Genomic DNA, 17284 nt, shown 5'->3' with positions numbered 1-17284 from the left:
GAGTTTCAGTATATCAGGTTAAGATTTCAAATACAGTTAGTTACCAAAGTAACATTGAAAGAAACTTATTACCTAAGCTACACATATTCTATAAATATGAATTTTCGTATGTAAAAAGAAAAAATAGGACTTGAATTATTTCCAATTTTAAATTAAAACTGCTCTAATTTTTATTTCTGAACCATTTCTAAAATATTTTTTTCAATGCATAGTAGTCTCTGTACATACAAATGTTACTTTGTAGTCTTAATGCAAAGATTCTTCATATATTATTTTTAGCCCTTTTTACTTCTTAACACTTCTGACAGGTAAGACACACTAGCATTAATGACAGTGGCCCACCCTGAAATCAGTTTTAATCATGTCTTTCCTTCAGCCTGGGTGGGTAATTCTGGAGAGTGATTTTGTCATGTCTCCACATCAGGGGCTGACATTTCTTCTTCCTATTTCCAACAGCTTCCCATTAAAAAGTGGGGATAATTAAGATATACTAAAATGTTTTTTTGAATTTGTCTTTTTTCACATTAATACAGTAATCCTAAAGGATATTTGAGTAGTTCTCAGATTGTTCATAGATTTTAATTCTGGATGTAACAGCCCTGCTTTCTGAAGTCACTGATAATTTTCTAAAGAAAAAATATTAGAAAACCTTTGTGTTTATCTGGACCACACATCCCTAGAAGACCTCAGAGGACACAAAGCCCATGTTCATTTTCTTCTATTCAAATATTTTAATTATAGCAAATACACAGTTATCTGATTCATGTTACTTCTATAAGCATACAGTAAAATAAAATTGGTTGCCCAATCTTTTTTTCTTTTTATTCGCCACACCTGTGGCATATGGAAGTTAGCTCCTGGGCCAGGGGCAGAATTGGAGCTGCAGCTGTGGCCTACACCATAGCTTGTGGCAATGCCAGATCCTTAACCCACTGAGCCAGGCTGGAGTTCAAACTTGCATCCTCACAAAGACAACATTGGGTCCCTTACCTGCTGAGCCACCACGGGAACTCCACAATCATTTTAATTGTCTGCTATTGTTGTTTTGATAAAAAAAAAAAGTGAGTTGGAGTTCCCATCATGGCTCAAATCTGACTAGGAACCATGAGGTTGTGGGTTCAGTCCCTGGCCTTGCTCAGTGGGTTAAGGATCCAGCGTTGCCGTGAGCTGTGGTGTATGTCACAGACGCGGCTCGTATCTGGCATTCCTGTGGCTGTGGCGTAGGCCGGCGGTTACAGCTCTGATTAGACCCCTAGCCTAGGAACCTCCATATACCACGGGTGCAGCCCTAGAAAAGACAAAAAGATAAAAAATAAAAAAATGAAAAAAAATAATAAAGTGAGTAGTTATTTTATGTTGACGTTTTTATTATTAATAAAAGGGCAAATGAGGTTCAAACAAAATAATACAATTTACTGTATCTGGAATGAACTTACTTTTACGCAGAGTTCCACAGAAAATCCTTCAAACTTCTTTTATCATTCTTTGTTGGATCTCCCTGTTGTCAAACTAGAAAATGCAAGTACCTCAGATTGGCCAGCAGAGGGTGCTTTTACATTTATAAAGAGAATCGAAAGTCTGTTCCAGGGTGGACGATTATAATTTAACAGTGCAGTGTGCCATGTGTGAATACACAGTGCGCATGACTGTGAATGCATGTGTATATTTTGATTTATATATTCGTTCACGTGAAGATTTTAAAATTCCACCCCAGCTAATGAGCTTACCAACCTGCTTGTTTTCAGACTTTAATACCTTCTTTTTCATATTCCCCCATATGTTCCACTCCTTAGGTTTATCCGGTGACATTATGCTTTGGAATATATTGTGGATATATTTTGCATAGATCATGTTCTGTAGGAGGGGTTTAAAAATTGACCTTTATGAAACAGCCTCCTTCTTTCTGGCCCAATCTGTTAGAGCCCTTTTTTGTTGTTGTTTTGTTTTGCCTTTTTATAGACCAAAGTCCAATCTTAGATTTGGTCTATACTAATCTCTGTAAAAATGTCACAAAATTTATCCTTGCACTTGAGGACCAGAATAATGTTCTATAGTACTAACCTCTAGAAATTTGGAGGTTTTTAGAATCCCTAGAAATACACAGCACTAGAGAGCTTAGTGGAAAGATAATTGATACAGTAGTCTGCAATAAATAATACTGTGAGGGATCACCCATAGTATTACAGGCTTCCTCTGAATTAAGATAATGCTTTACGTCTATATTTTTTCTAAATTTAGTTACATTAATTATTGGGAACTAGACATACTACTAAGGCAATCCAAAAGGCAAATATTTATTTGTGCTCAGAAAGAGAGAGAGAGAGAGAGATGCTGTTGCTGATGCCGACACTGGTGTATGTTAAAGGATAATATTGTTTTGTATTTTATTTGAAACCTACCAGGAGCCAGCTAGGTTAGTTATATGACCTCCAATTTCATGGTAGTTCTAGGAGGGTTACTGTTCATGTCTCAGGAACGTGAACATAAGTATTTTGATGTGAAGAAAACCTCCCTACTATACAGCTAATACATGCTGGATTTATTTTCATGACATCTTTTTAAGACAAACCTAAAGCTTTTAAGCAGAGTTTTAGCAAAGGCGGTGATTTTAATTTGTCAGTACACCTCACTTTCTCTATTTTGGCATGTGAATGAAGACTAGAAGCCGAAAATGAATTGGTCAGGTTCTATTACTGAGAGAACCAAGACTGGAGTATTGCCTCCAGCCTCAGAGGGTTTATAATCCAGTTCAAGAAAACAAGTTTTGTGCGCCTGAAGAGAAACAGTGATCTATCTCTAGCCAAAGAGAAAGTATTAAAGTATGGGGGAGAAGCCTTGTGAAGGAAGAAAGACTTAGAGAAAGCTTACCACAGAGGAGGAATGTGAGACGTTTTACCTTCACCTTGAAGGTTCTCTGTAGGATTGGTAAACGGAAGTGGCAGCCAGCACTTCCGGTTACATGGATACTATGAGCGAAAGTGCAGGTATAAGAAAGTTTAGAATGTGTTGTGTGTGTGCCTGTGTGTGTGTGTGTGTGCGCGCGTGGAGGTTGATAATGGGGGAGGCTATGCATATGTGGGAGCAGGGGGGATATGGGTAATCTCTCTGCCTTCCATTCAATTTTGCTGCAAGCTTAAAACTGCTAAAAAGTAAAGTCTAGGATATCCCATTGTGGCTCAGCAGAACTGAACCCGTGAGGATGCAGATTTGATCCCTGGCCCCACTCACTGGGTTAAGGATCCAAAGTTGCTGTGAGCTTCAGTGTAGGTCACAGACGTGGCTGGGATTGTGGTTCAGATCTGGCATTGGTGTGGCTATGGTGGAGGCAGACAGCTGCAGTTCCTATTCGACCCCTTGCCTGGGTAATTTCCGTATGCTGCTGGAGCGTCCCTAAAGAGGAAAAAAAAAGTCTATGAAAAGTTCATCTACCTATAATATATCAAAATCGATCTTCAATAAACACAGCAAAATTCTACTAAAAATATGGGTAGAGGAGTTCCCTGGTGGTTCAGTGGGTTAAGGACCTGGCATTGTCACTGCTGCGGCTCAGGTCACTGCTGTGGCATGGGTTTGATTCCTGGCCTGGGAACTTATACATGCCCTGGGGTAGCCAACCCCTTAAAGTCCCAAAAATGTGGGGAGGGGAACAGTTGAATTAGAGGGGAGAATTGATGGAGAAGAGTGGAGGGATATAAGATTTCTAAGATCAGTGAGTTAGTGTATTTCTCCATGATTTTTACAAATGTTTGCCTTCAGGCAAAACAAAAATACTCTTAAAAGTTTACCATTCATTGTTTGGACAGTTATGAAATCTTAGCCCAAAGCATTTCTGATGATTTAAAATGGTATTTGGCAGAAAGTCCTTAGAGGACTATCCATTAAGGTGCTGAAACTGGCTCCTCCAGGCTTGTAAGAGCCCAGTGTGCAGACCTCTTCCCAGTTCCACCCAGTAACATCGTGCCAGAAGCTTGAAATCAGTCATGGTGGGAATATGAAAACCATCAATATTGGCAAACCCTTCCAAAGTGTTCCTTTTTTGTCCCCAAGAGCTACTATTGAACATTCGCCAGGAAAACCTTTAAATGCATCTCTCACCATACTTTGCTTAGGTCTGCTGAACTTGAATAGCTCTTTCTGAAGGGTGCTTATCAGCCAAAGAGGTTTCCAATCCATCACATTCTATCTTTGCATTGTCATTTTCAAGATTTAATTCCCATGTGGTCATTTGGCTGATCACTCATAACTGACCTAGCTCTCAAACTTTGTCTCTGTTACTGACTAGCAGTGAATGAATGGGTCACTCTACTGGGTATGGTTATCCTACAACCATGTACTTGAATCACAAACTTTTCATTTGAGACCAAGTCCAAAGGCTAAAGGGCATAAATAATGTGATTTAAACCAACATCAATATACACAATTCAAATTTAATTCTGACTGAAACATTTTGGCAGTGTGAATTCTATAAACAGGAGCAGAGGAGCTCCTTGGATAGCCATGTGGGCCTGTGGCTCTAGGAGATTTTTTTTTTTTTTTTCCTTTGGGGAACTCATTTCCTAGAAGCTTGGATCCAGGAGAGAATATGCAAGGTGGGTGGAGGTGGCTTCTCTCCATTCTGCGGGAACACATGTTCCCTGGCACAGAGAGCAGAATCTGACAGACCAAAATGTGAGCGTGTGTGTGTGTGTGTGTGCACGCATACACGCACAAATCCATATACATAGAGCTGAAAATAAAAGTCATCTATCCCCTCTCAAAAAAGATTATTTCGAAAGAAAAGGAAATATGTATTATTAGTAGTATGACAGTAAGCAACCTTAAGAAGCCCATGAGTGTGTGTGTGTGTGTGTGTGTGTGTCCATCTGTGCACATGTGTCTGAAGTTTTGGGGATGGTCTTCGATGTTCCATACTGTAGGGATTATGCAACTCGAGGGAAGGTAGGAACTGTGAAGCTAATACGCATCACGAGGTAAGAAGTAGAATAAACGTACAGTTACTTGGCAGGTGAAATTAGACTCTTGCAGACCCTGTAAGCACTGCCTCTTAAGAGAGCAGATCTGATGGTGTTCTTTCTCAGTAGGCACCAAGGCTCTGATTCCCTTCCTAATGCAATGCAAAACCACTTTCCAGGCAAAGAGGATGACCCCTAAGGTCAGGAGAAATCTTCTGTGGAGTGAGAAAAGCATCTAGGCTGAAAATAGGAAGGACACTAACTGGTAGGGATAGAAGTAAGAACCAATTTATATTTATATTTATAAGTAAGAACTAATATATTTATCAACTAATTGTTATAATAGCATTTTTCCAGCAGAGGGCATACTTTGCATTGAAATAGATCTAAAAAAGCCTCCGAGGAGGAGATTTTTTTTCCATTCGAAATTTTTAACATTAATTTTTTGGGCTTCTAAGTGGTTTAAAAATATTTTAAAGTATTTAAAATTCCAGAGGATGTTAAATATGAAATTTATCAGATTCAAGTTAATATTTTTGCCTTATTAGTAAACTATTCAATATGTGACTGTAAAATGAGGCAGTTTTTCCCCCCATGGCTTATGAACTGATCTTAGAAACTATTATTGGAAGCAAAGATGTTTTCGTTGTGTTGTTTACAAAATTGTTATAGGAAATCCTGTCTTTTAATTGGACGAATATTGTTTTCCTTCATTTCAATAGCGTTTGCCAGGAATGACCTCTTTTCTTCAACTGATAGAAATTACCAGCATTTTCTAAGCCATTTCATAGCTAGCTCTGATATTTTCCCTAGAGGAAATGACACCTATCTAAAAGTTAACTCAATGTATTATATAATCTAACTCTAATATTCAAAGCTCATTCAAGCAGCAACTTCCTGAGAATTTAAGATTTCTTTCCTTGATCTAACACAATCATTCTCACAATAAAGGAGAAAGTAGAAACTACTATCTATATTTTAAAAATGTTAAAAGCTTAAGTTACTTATTAGCAGTGGCTGAACTCAGAGCTGGAGACTAATCTGTTTGACTCCAGAGCACGTGTTATTTTTCATGGCAACGCCCAGTCTCCAGTTGACTATTTATCAGATCAATTTTAAAATCATAGACAACAGGACTTTATTCATTAGTGCATAAGAAATAGACATGCTAGGAAAAGTACAAAAAATGAAATACAATAATTCTGTATAATCAATTGTTAGAATTCTTAGCTTATAAACTCAATAAGGTTGTTGGCTTAATTTTATTATCACATAACACTTTTTTGATCTGGCTTTTTGGTGTGTGTGTGTGTGTGACATGATTTTTTTAGGGAATACAGGAGGAAAGTCTCTAGGGAAAGTATTCTCAATGTTGTGAGAAATGCAATATATTTTCTTTGATTATTAGAGTTATTTCCTTTATTTACTTCTTTTTCTATGAAATCAAAAAATATATCAGACACATAAGAATTTGCTTCTGAGGAAACAAAGTTATTTGTATTGAGAAACTTGAGACTTATATAGCCTTAAAATGACAAAGAAATGGATCTCCCCATATTCACTTTCATTTTCATAGTGCTCTCTAGCAGAATTATTTCAATTAATTTGATTCAACAAGATAGAAACGTTCCTTCTATTGGTGTGCAGAAAAAAGTTTAAAAATTAGCAAGATGTTTACAAGTAAAAGAAAGCCTATTGACAAAATCAGAAATGTATTTAACAAAATAAAACTCTCTCTAATTTTTTTTTCCTGGAAAGAGAAGCTGCTTCAAAATTGATAGAAATTTTGACATTACAATGAACATATCCATATACTTTAAAAACAAAGAAAAAAACTTTTCTTTTCATGTAACACAATGGATGCAGTATTGTCTGCTTGTTTACAAAGCTCCACAACAGATCATCAGCCATCCTTGGTATTAGGCAAAAAGTACTGAAATACCAGACGTATTCAGAAAATGAACCTCCCAGCTCTGGCCCATTCTAGCTGTGTGACCTGGATAAATCATTTAACCTCTATTAGACTTGGTTTCTCACCTATGAAATTGAGGTGAAAATGGGTATCTACCACATAGGATGTTTAGGGCTTAAAATATAATTTACATTACATCTGTGAAAGCACTCAGCTAAGTGTCCTCCTTTAATACATTGCAGATTTGTGTGTTAAATCAAAATAATCTAGATAATGAACTTAATAATATCCTATTTTGGTAGTAACTTTCTTTAATATTCATAAATTATTCTTGTACATTGTATTAAGTAGCTCCCCCAAACCTTATGTATGGTGGAAGAAAGCTTGGGGAAAATCTTGACTTTACATATACATGGAGGAGGTTTGAGATCATGGTTTAACTATTAGAGATTAGAAAATAAAATGAGGAGTTCCCGTTGTTGCTCAGTGGTAATGAACCCAACTAGCACCCATGAGGACGAAGTTTCGAGTCCTGGCCCCACTCAGTGGATTAACAATCGGCATTGCCCTGAGCTGTGGTGTAGGTCACAGACATGGCTCAGATCCCTCATTGCGTGGCTATGGCGTAGGCCGGCAGCTGCAGCTCTGATTTGACCCCTAGCCTGGGAACTTCCATATACCTCACATGTGGCCCTAAGAAAAGAAAAAAAAAAAAAAAGGCAAAAAAGAAAAGAAAATGAAAATCAAGTATAATTTCCATTTGGATTGGATTATACTTAGTGGGAAACTTAAAGATACAGTGGATACAGTGTTAGAGTGTAGATAATATTTGTTAGTATTTTTCAGTGTTTTTGGCATTGTTTTTAGTTCTCTATCCCACATTTAAAACAAGTAAAAAACATGTCAAAATTCACTTCCTTGCCTCAAAAATCTTGGTCTGTCTTTCTAGATCTAGAATTATCCTCTCAATGACATTTCCCCATCTCATTTTACACCTTGCCTTTTCCTTACAACTCATATTCTCATTTCATCAGTACATCTGCCCAGAACACTCTTCTACTTGACAGTTCTATCCTACACTCGCCTCTGAGCTTCTAACAAGGCATACCTCTGGGAATTGCAAAGTGCCATATTTAAAATCTCTCAGTGAGATATACAGGTTTTCCCGTGTGATCATAAGGGATTCCTCAAATCTGAGTTTCAGAGCTAATCTACGACAACTGATAAGCACAGTATTTTCACATGAGTATATTTGTGTTGTGCTAATATACTCAAACAGTATGCAAGTCCATTGAGACTTTTTTTTTTTTACAAATTTCTTATCAGCTTTCTTTTAACTTTCATTTTTTGCTTTTTTTTTTTTTTTTTTTTTGGCTGCACCTGCATCATATATGGAGTTTCCCAGGCTAGGGGTTGAATCAGAGCTGTAGCTGCCGGCCTATGCCACAACAACAGCAACACAGGATCTGAGCTGCCTCTGCAGCCTATACCACAGATCACGGCAATGCCAGATCCTCAACCCACTGAGTGAGGCCAGGGATCAAACCTGCAACCTCATGGTTCCTGGTCAGATATGTTTCCTCTGTGCCACAACAGGAACTCCTTAACTTTTAAAAAGCTGTCTTATATATTTAATTGGCATTGACTGTAATTCTATTCTATTTCTAACTGGACTTACCCAAGTTGGAAGGGACATGTCACAGACACACATCACAGATGTTCAGTGGGATACTAGTCAGCAATAAAAAGGAGCAAATTACTGATATAAATGACATGAATGCATCGTGAATGTTTCATGTTAACGAAGCCACATGTAAAGGCTACATATTACATGAATTCATTAATATGACATCCTGGAAAGGCAAAACTACAGAGACAGAAACCAAAACAATGACTGCCAGGAGACAACAGGAGGGCAGTGACAACCAAAGGGCTTAATGGGATTTTGAGGTGATAAGACAATTTTGGTTGTGATACTGGTTACAAAACTATGCACATCTGTCAAACTCATCAAACTATACACCTGAAAAGAGTGATTTTTTATGGCATGTAAATTATACCTCAACACAACTGACTTCAAAAAAGAAATACATAACAAGCTGAAGAAAAAGAAGATACTTGTCATTTTAAGGAGTTGTATTTTGTCCCTTTCCAAAGAAGTTTTATTGATAACATATATCTTTTTACTCATTTCTATTTCCAACTTAAATATGTGACATTGAGATTGGTTTCATATGGTTTACTTTAATAAAATTTGTTTGGTGCATTTGGGAAATTTAGCATGAAATAATTATTATCTCATAAGTATAGATATTATGAAACATTACTAATTGTTAAGACATTATTAAATGGCATTCTTGCTCTAGTTATATACCAGCTACTTGAATTTTATTTTATATTCCAATCACCAGCAATTAAACTTCAGTGCAAAGAGCTTGTTATACCTAATATTATGTAGTGGTTATCAATTCCTGTGAGGTAAATTGTGCTGGCCCCATTTTATTTTTTGTTTTATGTATTTTTTATTGAAGTATGATTGGTATATAGTATTATATATCCAGTTACAGGTGTACAATGAAGTGGTTCACAACTTTTAAAAGTTATACTCCATTTATGGTCATTATAAAATATTGGCTACATTCCCCGTGTTGTACAATATATCCCTGAAGCTTGTTTTATACATAATAGTGTATAACTCTCCTAACCCCGTTTTAAAGAAGGGAAAGGAAGTTAGGCTCAGAGCATTGCCAACAGCAAATTTCACAAGCCTTTCTGAGTCCAAAACCAGCATCTGTAACCATCTTTCATTTGTTTTTACCAGTTTAGCAATGGGTCTGATCCTTCTGGATGGGATTGCACAGATCCTTGGAAATAAACTGTAAGGAAGGAAGTCTTCCCTCGAGGGAAGGAAGGCTTTCAAAAGGAGTCAATACTGAGTAGAAAAAGAGAAAAACAGGATTAATAAGTGAAGGATTACCCTGGCCACTCATATTAGTTGCAGCTCTTTGATGGAAGCTTAGCTAATTATCGTAAAGGAAAAAATAATAATTCCAACATCACATAAGCTTCATACCACTGCAGTACCAGGCCTTCATGATATTCTGAGTAAATTCTTTGTGAGATTTTAAAGTTATGTTTATCACTGAACTGCTATTTTCATAACTCATCGGTAGACCCATGTGCTTCATTTATTCATCTGTTTGTTCTATAATTTATTAATTCTCTACCATTTTACATGAAAAGGACTCAGTGGCTTCAGTATAATACTTTTTTCATGTAAATAACACGATCAAGCCTCATTCTTCTTTTTTTTGGATAAAATTTACCCATAAGGGCATGACAAAAATCATAAACCCTTACAAATTTCACGAGCTCTCCTACTAGATGTATGGTGCTTTCAGTAGGTGGATATATGTATTTGATTCAGTCCCTGACAGCTGCTCATCCATAGTGGAGTTTTTAAATGTCGCTTGCCAGAAACTCTTACCTTTTATTTGTAATTGTCTGGGTGTGCTTTCTCCACTTGCATTGAACTGTATGTACTGTGTGCTGTAGAGGTGTGCAGTTAAAATACGTTTATTCTCAGAAATATTTTTAAAATATTTTAAAATGTTTTCCTTTGCAGAATCAGACACAAGTTTGGCAGAAGGAAGTGTCAGCTGCTTAGATGAAAGTCTTGGACATAACAGCAACATGGGCAGTGATTCAGGCACCATGGGAAGTGATTCAGGTACTGCCTAACTGTTGTGTAAACCTTAAAAAGTGTGAAATAAGACACCATATAGTGGAAAGCATGGGGGCTGTTCATACCCTCCCTAATGTATTTATGCAATTAAAGCAATTCTTTTCTACAGTTGAAGTAGTTCTGGAACTTTGCCACTCACTTTCTTGAAAAGTACAACTTACAAAAGTCTTTGAAATCAAGCTCTCTAATTTTGATCCAGTATATAGCTTTTTGGTCTGGCATATGCCACATTCCATAGGATCATGTAATCTATTTTATTTATGCAATCTGTTTCAATTAATCTGACTGCTTTCAAATTATGTACTCAATTTTGTACATTTATTTCCAAACCTTACTTTTTAAATTAAAATGTATTATAAGGAAAAAAAAATATCATCGATAATGCATGATTCTGTAGTTAACGGCATATAACAAGAGTCCCTCTTGAAATAAGAATTAGAATTTACACGTATAGTTATGAGAGTTTCAATTTGTATATTTACTTGAGTTTGCAAAATATTTTCATCACTAAATGAAAAATTCACTAGGTGTTTCCCACATGGCTCTTCATATCAGTTGAATATCCCACCAGCTATAAATGAGAGTGCCTTTTCCCAATTCCTACACTTTAGCAAGACTTCCTGTTTTCTGAACTTTTGTCAGTTTGATTGATTTCAAATATCTTCTTTCTGTGCTTTGAACGTGCATTTCCATTATTACTACTGAGCTAAAATGTTAACATCTTTGAAGAAGGGATGATGGGTCCTTAGATATCTGTTATACACCTTTCTAATGTTTGTCTGTATGTTTGAAATATTTTATAGTTAAATAAAAAATTAGCACAAACAAAAACAATGTTTTGCAATGTGGCCAGCTAAGAAGCAGCAGCAGAATGGCAAATTAAGAAACAAATTACTTTATTCTTCTTTTGTTCTGTGATTGAGTTGTAGAAAAACAATTAGAAAATATTGTATACTTCAGATTACCCCTCATTGTCAGAAGAATTATAGAAATTTACATCTACAATAGACCTAAAGGGGCAAAACAGTTTACTTAAAGATGATCACCTGTCCTAAATGTTTTCTCAGTTGGAATGTACCACCTCTTATTTAAAAGTCTTTTTCTGTTAACAACACTCTTGAATCCCTTAGAACAGTTGGTCTGGGGAAACCTGATTCATTAAATATCAATCGTAACTTTAATGTTAGTTAAAAGGGGTTAATTAAATTTCTGTTCAATTTAGTCATTGTTTATTAAGTTTTTACCATGTGAACATTTCTGCGGATTGTATTTGTTTTTTCTCTGCTTGTTATCAATTGTTAAATTTAATAATTGACATTTTTATTAAATGCTACTGATGCTAGAACTCAAAATATACTCTAGCTAATATTTAACATCTTTATGGTTGCTTTAAGCTTCTGAACCTCATCTTAATTTTTGGTTGTCTAAGTAAGGGCTTTTTGACCATATTCATTCATTTAATAAATATTTAATGAATATCCTCTATGAGCAGGGCATTTTGTCTGTTTAGGGCTATTAGCAAATGTAACTATTTACTGATTTTCAATCTTCAATGTGGCATGAAAGACTTGATAAATCTGAATGTAACCTTCTTTTAAAAAGCAAATACATTTTTAAAGGCAAATACATTTGAAGACAAACACCTTTTTTGAGAAGCGCTCATTGAAATTCTGGATGGTCAGTGTTTAGAAACAAAGTATAAAATTGCCTAATGGGTAGCAAAATTCTGAAATTATAAAAGTACGAACTTCCTTTCCCTCAGGTGTTTGGTATAGACTAAAGTAGAAATCAATTCAAAAACAGGATTAGATAAATTGCGAAGTGTTAAACACATACTGAATCACTGAAAGGATTACAGTGTTTGGAGTTATGTTTTAATCTCTGAGGTTGACAGCAAAGAGATCTGTTTCCACATGTCCTTTGTCCACCTTCAAATGTTCCATGATGGGCCATACAGAACAAGGATGTGACCCAATACCATGACCTTATGTTCCTTTGTAGAATTATTATGCCAAACTAAAACGTAGTTAGTGGTGCTTTTAGAGTTTAGATATTCTAATAATACTATGGGAGGTTTGTTTGTTTCTCATTCTCAGAGAGGTATACAGCTTCTCACAAAGTGGCAATATTTTTGGCAAGGTACATTGGCCTGATATGTAGAAAGTGTTTCCTTACTATTTCAAGGTAATAGCTATTAATATTTGTCCAGCTGGAAGAGTGTATTTTTCTGAGGTTACATACTATAGGTAAAGGAATATTTTGTCGATTTCAAACACATGCAGTGACAGACCTTTTCTCTCCAAGAATAACTCAGCTGTCAAAATCAATGTGAGAATGAAATTTGCCACATGGTGTAGTTCCAATAGAATGTTATTATTTAAGCCCTATTTGATTTCATTTTTTGACCATTTATATGGCATAGTATAATTTTAAGGTCTTTGATCAATATTTGTTGTAGAAGAAAGGCACAGAGTTAAAGCCTTGCATATTTTAAATATCATTTTCGTTATTGGATTTAATTGATTTTTGTTTTCAAAGAGAGCCAAAAAGAAACAACAGCAAACAAACAAAACCCAAACATTTCTTTCATAAAGGAAATTGGCTCTTGGCTCCTTGACACCAGCCCAATTATCTCCTTCTGGTGACAGAGAAGAGAGAATTCTCTTTTCATTGCTTATGTGGATATATTCTTCCCTCCCTGTGTCAGAGGATGTGATGAGGCAAGAATCGGGCTGAATATTTAGCACTTACCCAGCTCCTTTTCTTTGGATGCTGTTCTCACAATGAATCCAACTCTAGTTTTTTCCATTTTGCTCTGTACCTCTCTTTTAAACTTGGGACTACCCATCAAGTTTCCTAGGCTGGACTCAAAAATATGGAAGATATTGAGCTATCTTTCTAATAGCCTGATGTTTTCAGTGGCAGCGGTAGACTGCCTTAGCCCCTGACGTCCTTGTGTTCTTGGGAGTGCCTGGCATGTCCTAGGCATCCCGTAAATGTTCACTTCAGAGTGAATTAGTGGTACATGATTAGATAAGCAAAAATATGCATCATGAGTTTGAACATGATAGTCCTTTTAACATCTTAATTCTTCTAAGTTTATTAGGGCAACAAATATCCAGTATGCATAAGTGATATTGATGTTTTACTCATTTGAATTCATTTTAGATTCCTGGAAAAGAGATTAGAATATTGCTCTAAGTTTTTTTGTATTTTTGTTATCCAAAGATATAGTGCTAAGTATGAAAAACAAAAGGGGACAATGATTGTTAAAATAGAAGATGCAACTATTATAAGGGAAGCCATGTTTTATTATTTTTTTTTAAAAAAAATCTATGCAAAAATATACCTAGAGTGAAATGAAACAAAGAATTTGCTAATATCTTTCAATAAATTTCCTACCTCAAAGAGCAATTTAGCAAAAGTAAATTCCTGGATCTTGGTGTCAAACACAATTTAAAAATCCTCCTTTGCAGATATTCTGGCTCTTTTGGAAAAGTTACATGGCAAATGCTCATAATATGCATACAATATCAGAATTTTGATAACCTAAAATGCTGCTTAGCAGAGAAATAGTGATTTTCTTAAATTAGCTTGAATCTCACATCAATTTAATAAGATGATGAATTATTGTGATTGCTATAGAGTCCAAAACAAGCAAGGAAACTTGTCAGTTTATGTTTTTAGATGCTGGTGATCTTGAATGAGTTTTTCCTGAAAATCCTAGTAAATGAATCAGCAGATGAGCCAGTGATAACGTAAATGTGTTGCATCTGTGTTTACTCATCCATACAGAAGGCAAATTTCCTGCCAGGTTAGTAGATGACTCTTCCTTAAGTGGTAGTTGGTGTGAATTTTCCTACCTGTTCAGATAGTGCTATCACATCAAGTTAAAAACTAGTTAAATAGAATCATCCAGTCGCTGAAATGGAACAATCAGCAACTTTTTGAAGTTAATGGGATTATGTTAGTTTAGTTTTATTGCAATCATTGATAAGAGAAAGAAAACTTACTTCATGTGTTATTAAATACTGATAAGTAGTACTATCATTTCATTTTTTCTTGTGAGTACATAAACTGGTTTAAACTGAATTGTGAGTAAGTATTGCTTCTGTTAAATTGAGTTTCCTTAAATGGCAAAAATGGGATTTTGGGGGCCATTTTTAGATATATTTAGATAGATAGATAGATAGATAAATACGCTTTTTGATATTTGGTTTGTTGGGGTAAAGTTTTTCAAATGAAGGAAAGTAGCCTCAGCTCTACTATTTCTTTGTAGTAGAAGGTGAGGGGAGTATAGAGCAAGGAGAACTAATGAATTCTTACATTCCTAGTTCCTCTTGATTTGTTCGTGGAAAGGCTAAGAGATCAAGTGGGGCAGAATGGTTCCACAAAGAAATGGTCAGTCCGATGCATTAAGAACCACTGACTGCCAATCCTGCACTACAGCCTTTTCTGTCATTTCCCCTTGGCTTTGCCAGCTCTGTGAGACTCCTCTGTGTTGCTCCATCCTGCTAATCCTTCCCTCTGCCCTCTACCCTCACCTTCCAGGCCCTTCCAGAGCACTTGGTTGTATCCTGCAAATGCAGAGAGCTGACACTTATTCAGTACAGAAATTAAAAAATGGATTGGTTTGGACCACACATGAAATGAAGTTTAAGCTGCAGGAGGAATACAGTTCAGCTTCAGACTTCCTCACCTTAGTTATTTTGTTGCCCATTCTCTTATTTTCCTTCCTTTTAATGCCCTTCAGATGAAGAGACTGTGGCTCAAAGAGCATCCCCTGAGCCAGAGCTGCATCTCAGGCCTTACCAACTGGAAGTGGCCCAGCCAGCTCTGGAGGGAAAGAATATCATTATATGCCTCCCCACCGGGAGTGGGAAAACCAGAGTGGCCGTGTACATTGCCAAGGATCACTTGGACAAGAAGAAAGAAGCTTCTGAACCTGGAAAAGTTATGGTCCTTGTCAATAAGGTATTCAAACAGCACGCAATGGAACATGGTTTCTTTTCATTTTATTATCCTGAAGCATTTGTGTAGTGACATTTGTAACAGTGATTCACACAGATTTACTTTAATTAGGAACAATGTCAGAATAAGTAATTTATTTTAAATCTTTGCTTTTCCAGTTATAGATAATATCTAAGTTATTAGCCTTTAAAATAGATTTTTTTTTCTGGTAAACCAGAACATTAAATCAAATAGCTGTAACTGATGTATAAACAGTTATATTTACTGAGAGTTCCCATTGTGGCTCAGAGGTGACGAACGCTGCTAGTATCCATGAGGACATGGGTTTGTTCCCTGACCCTGCTCAATGGGTTAAGGATCCAGTGTTGCCATGAGCTGTGGTGTAGGTCACAGACGTGGCTCTGATCCCGAGTTGCTGTGGCTGTGGTGTAGGCCAGCAGCTGCAGCTGCAATTCGGCCCCTAGCCTGGGAACTTCCATGTGCTTCAGGTGTGGCCTGAAAAAAGAAAAAAAAAAAAAAAGGTATGTTTACCCAGATTTTCTTTAAGGTAAACTGGTACTAATTTACATTATTGTTGCATGTGAACATAAATTTCCTCAAAATATCACTGGAATCTAGGCTAAGCATTGTATTCAAATATATATAATTTGGTTTGAAGATAAAAAGAAAATTGACTATTTGGCTGATTTATATCAAGTTCAATAATTTTCAAATGTGTATATAAATATAAATGTCATTCAATGCAACTGAGGTTTTCTTTAATATTTGTGTCTTAGGATATTTGAAACCTATCTTCATAAGCAGTTGTTTTCTTAATTTTAAACAAAATCTAGTTATTTGAACTTTATTTAGATAAATCAGAGCTTATTCATTTATAAATTTGTAAATTGGGGGTATTAGTCTCTTCCATTTTATGGAGTAAAATTGAATACATTTTTCCATGACCAGAAATAGTCTTTTTTTCCCCATTACTTATGGTAATTCTCTCTTATTCCTTTACAGAAAATATAGTAATAGACTATATAACTTTTCTATGTACTTTTTTATTTCTACTATGCTGAAAGTTTTAGTTGCAACCTGCTTTTCAGTATAAAAAAAGTACTCAGATTGTACTCAGAATCCGTGATCTTGATGATTTCTATCATGTAGCTCCCGGTGTATTTCGTAGATACATGCCAACATGCCAAGCCTAAACACTGCTCCTATATACTTGGTTTGCTTACTATTAAAAGAGTTTTTGTGTGTGGTGATGGTGATACATTAGGATTTTTTTCCATAGTTTTTCACATATTTTCTTTGTTAAGGATATTATCTTTTGGAATTAAAAAAAAAAAATCTAGGTGTAAATATTATTCCTACCTACCGGTAACTTGACCTTGGACCAATCACTAATTTATCTTCCTTTAGTTTCCTCACCCATAAAATGAATTAAATAATACTATCTTGTACTAAAATTGTAGATTTAAATTAGTTAATCTCTCTAATACCTTAGAATGACTCAGTAATATTAGTTTTTTCTTCCATCCCTTCCTCCTCACCTTTATAACTAGGGCATCAGCATCCCTTAACCATTGAGCAGGGTCTTAGGTGCCAAGTGCAGAGAAACGAACGAAGTTAACTGGATACGAAGTCATTTAAGCTGATGCTCTTGACTGTTTAAACATTCTGCCATTTCTTCAAGTTCATTTCCTTTATCTACTCTCC

At 35.8% G+C, this 17284-nt stretch overlaps 1 protein-coding gene across 1 annotated transcript in view; it reads left to right on the top strand.

The window, feature by feature from the left end:
- Positions 1 to 17284, top strand: part of IFIH1 (interferon induced with helicase C domain 1) — a 54373-nt gene that overhangs the window by 17553 nt on the left and 19536 nt on the right. The window contains 2 exon segments of the mRNA XM_047772747.1: positions 10490 to 10594; positions 15363 to 15583. Coding sequence (XP_047628703.1) covers positions 10490 to 10594; positions 15363 to 15583 — 326 coding nt within the window.

This window comes from Phacochoerus africanus, chromosome 3 (assembly GCF_016906955.1).
Source record: "Phacochoerus africanus isolate WHEZ1 chromosome 3, ROS_Pafr_v1, whole genome shotgun sequence".
In the NCBI taxonomy this organism is placed as follows: Eukaryota; Metazoa; Chordata; class Mammalia; order Artiodactyla; family Suidae; genus Phacochoerus; species Phacochoerus africanus.
Note: the sequence above shows the minus strand (reverse complement) of the source record. Positions and strands in the feature narration are given on the sequence as shown.